The sequence below is a fragment of the Mustela erminea genome, chromosome 9, assembly GCF_009829155.1.
Source record: "Mustela erminea isolate mMusErm1 chromosome 9, mMusErm1.Pri, whole genome shotgun sequence".
Classification (NCBI taxonomy): Eukaryota; Metazoa; Chordata; class Mammalia; order Carnivora; family Mustelidae; genus Mustela; species Mustela erminea.
This window is the reverse complement of record NC_045622.1, coordinates 60,746,425-60,749,814: the sequence shown is the minus strand read 5'-3', so window position 1 is coordinate 60,749,814 and position 3,390 is coordinate 60,746,425. Positions and strand designations below refer to the sequence as shown.

The following is a 3,390-nucleotide window of genomic DNA, read 5'->3' as shown; positions in this document are numbered from 1 at the left end:
TATTATGTTTATTATTATGTTTTTATTAGTATGGTCTCAAAACATACATGTGTCTCTCTACCTAGAGTAAACTTCTTATTCATGTCCTTCCTGTGTACAAAGTCGCCCTTGATCCATTTTACTGCCTCCATAGAGTTTCTTTTGTCTTAGTCATATCCATAGCATTTGCTCTATTTTTCTATCATAATGAACATTTTATTCAGATTTCATCTTTTCATTTGTATTTACCTCACTCCACTGTGAAAGCATCATTCTGGTCTTATACAAATTTTATTTTCTTTTCCTTCCTTTCTTTCTTTTTTCTTTTTTTAAGATTTTGTTTATTTATTTGACAGAGAGAGATCACAAGAAGGCAGAGAGAGAGAGAGGAGGAAGCAGGCTCCCTACCAAGCAGGGAGTCAGATGTGGGACTCAATCCCAGGACCCTGAGATCATGACCCGAGCCAAAGGCAGAGGCTTAACCCACTGAGCCACCTAGGGGCCCCTTATTCAAATTTTCTATCTAAATTTCTATTCCAGTTTATCCCTTCTTTCTGCCACTTCTAATAGGCCAGGGGACCACTTTCTTTACTAGAGGCTGTGATAATGCTTTTTCTTTGCATCTATTTCTGGTAAGTACTACTCAAGTATGAACCCCTCCAATTTCCAGCCACTGATACTCAGAGTCTAACATTTTCACATTGTTTTCATTTTATCTACCACATTATTTTATCTCAGGATGTTACCCAATAAAGGACGCTTTCTGTTTTCTTAAAATATTAATTCAGGATAAATAACTGCAATATTTTGCTGCTCAAGGTAGTTATTATATACCAAATACTGTAATAAATTCCTTTTTATTTAGTCCTTAAAAGGAAATATCCAGGAAGATCAAGATCTGGAACAGAGGACAATTTGTTGGACTTTAATTTCAAAGGTGTTCAAAGTAATACTGTCTTTTCCTTGTATAAATAGGAATAGATAGGATTTGAATGGGATGTATCTCAAAAAATTAGAAGCTCTTAAGTATCCCTGATTAGACATCCCAAAACAGCTTCTTAAATTAACTTGGAATTTTATGGATTCAGTGTATAATGAGATCATTTCTATTTAAAATATTTTATAAATCCAAGTTTCACTCTCACATTAAAAGTTCCTGTACTATTATATTGAATTTAAATTAAAAAAATTAAAAATTTCCTGTGCAAAGTCTCTATTTTGTTATCTTTGCTCATGATCCAAAGTATTTTGGGTGAAAATAATTTTTGGAAGACTTAGTTAAGATGGAATTGTGTTACTAATCATCTGGGGCACGTTGGCTGTTATTATGCCTGCACTCTGACTTACTCATTTAACACTTTTTTTCCCCTTGAGAATTTGTATGTGTGAAGTGGTGTCAGGTGCATGAATAAACAAAAGTAAGTTCATTGTCTCTTTTCAGAATTAAACAGAGGTATATGCATAGTCAAATGTACATGAAAGTATGTATATTTACATATATACATATATATGTATGTACACACACATGCATAATATACATATACATAAACACACACACATAAATGGTCCTCAAATTCCCCAGTAAGAGAGTTGGTTGAATTACATATGGTAAAGCATTTTTTATATAAATTAAATGCAATGTATGTAACACCATGAGATACAAAGAACGAAAGCCTGTATTATTCCTACTCTTTACCTTGCATATCTGAGAGATGTATACTTCTCCCCTCTCTTGTTCAATCTTTGATATATGGGAATGATCTGGGGAAAAGAGAGATTGTCTCTATTCCTGGAGCCTTCTGATATTCTGATGCTGATTTTATACCTTACTATCTTACTGAATTCATTTATCAGATCTCGTAGGTTTTTGTTTTTGTTTGTTTGTTTGTTTGTTTGTTTTTGGTGGAATCTTTAGGGTTTTCTATGTATGGTATTACATCATGTGAAAATATTACTTCTTTTTTACCAATTTGGATGCCTTTTATTTCTTTTTGTTGTCTGAGAAGTTTTGATACCGTTGGAAGAAATGGGAGAAAATGAATATTACAAACATTTTCCATTTAACCAGGAGTCAGAAAAAGAGGGAAGTGGAGCAAGAATCACTACCAGGAAGCTGACATCTAACACTGTTATATGCAGTCACCAACAGTGGCGGAGACAATGTCCATTCTTAATGACACCCAGTTCCATCCTTCTTCGTTCCTCCTCTTGGGTATCCCAGGGCTAGAAGATGTGCACATTTGGATTGGATTTCCCTTTTTCTTTGTATATCTTGTTGCACTCCTGGGGAATGCCGTTGTCCTGTTTGTGATCCAGACTGAACAGAGTCTCCATGAGCCCATGTACTACTTTCTGGCCATGTTGGACTCCATCGACCTGGGCTTGTCCACAGCCACCATCCCCAAAATGCTGGGCATCTTCTGGTTCAGGATCAGGGATATATCTTTTGAAGGCTGCCTTTCCCAGATGTTCTTCATCCATTTCTTCACTGCCATGGAGAGCATTGTGTTGGTGGCCATGGCTTTTGACCGCTACATAGCCATTTGTAAACCCCTTCAGTATACCATGATCCTCACCAGCAAAATTATCTGTATTATTGGAGGCATTGCTATTCTGCGGAGCCTATGCATGGTGATCCCACTGGTGTTTCTTCTCCTGAGGCTGCCCTTCTGTGGCCACCGTATCATCGCTCATACCTACTGTGAACACATGGGCATTGCCCGTCTGGCCTGTGCCAGCATCAAAGTCAATATAATATTTGGTCTTGGGGATATGGCTATTTTACTATCAGATGTGCTTCTTATTGTACTTTCCTATGTCAGGATTCTCCATGCTGTGTTCTGCCTGCCTTCCAGGGAGGCTCGACTCAAAGCTCTCAATACCTGTGGCTCCCACATTGGTGTTATCTTAGCTTTTTTCACACCAGCATTTTTCTCTTTCTTGACACACCGTTTTGGCCATAATATCCCCCAGTGTATCCATATCCTTTTGGCCAACCTATATGTGGTTGTTCCACCAGCCCTGAATCCTGTAATCTATGGGGTCAGGACCAAGCAGATTAGGGAGCGGGTTTTGAGAATTTTTTTTTTAAAGTCAGTTAACCATTGGTATTCCTAGAATTATAGTTCAGATTTACTCCATTTGCTCATTATAAGGGGGTTATTTTCTAAAACTACCGAGGAGAAGTAGCAAAGATAAATATAAGCAGAAAAAACATCTTTTTTCTGTAATCTTTTATTATTACAGATAATAATAAATTTGTTGGTGATAATACTACGATTTTTAAGGAGTGCATCTTTTAAAAAGTGCTTTTATTTATCCTCTTTGGTAATCATGGTAGTCCTATAAAATCATTATTATATTCACAAGTTCACAGATGAGAGTATGATGCTTAGTATTGCATCCACCTTC

General features: G+C 36.6%; 1 protein-coding gene across 1 annotated transcript; it reads left to right on the top strand.

The window, feature by feature from the left end:
* Positions 1 to 2,133: 2,133 nt before the first annotated feature.
* Positions 2,134 to 3,096, top strand: LOC116599818 (olfactory receptor 52E8-like). The gene has a single exon (XM_032359785.1). It carries the CDS (start codon positions 2,140 to 2,142, stop codon positions 3,094 to 3,096), a length of 957 nt encoding a protein of 318 aa, XP_032215676.1. The 5' UTR covers positions 2,134 to 2,139.
* Positions 3,097 to 3,390: the final 294 nt, after the last annotated feature.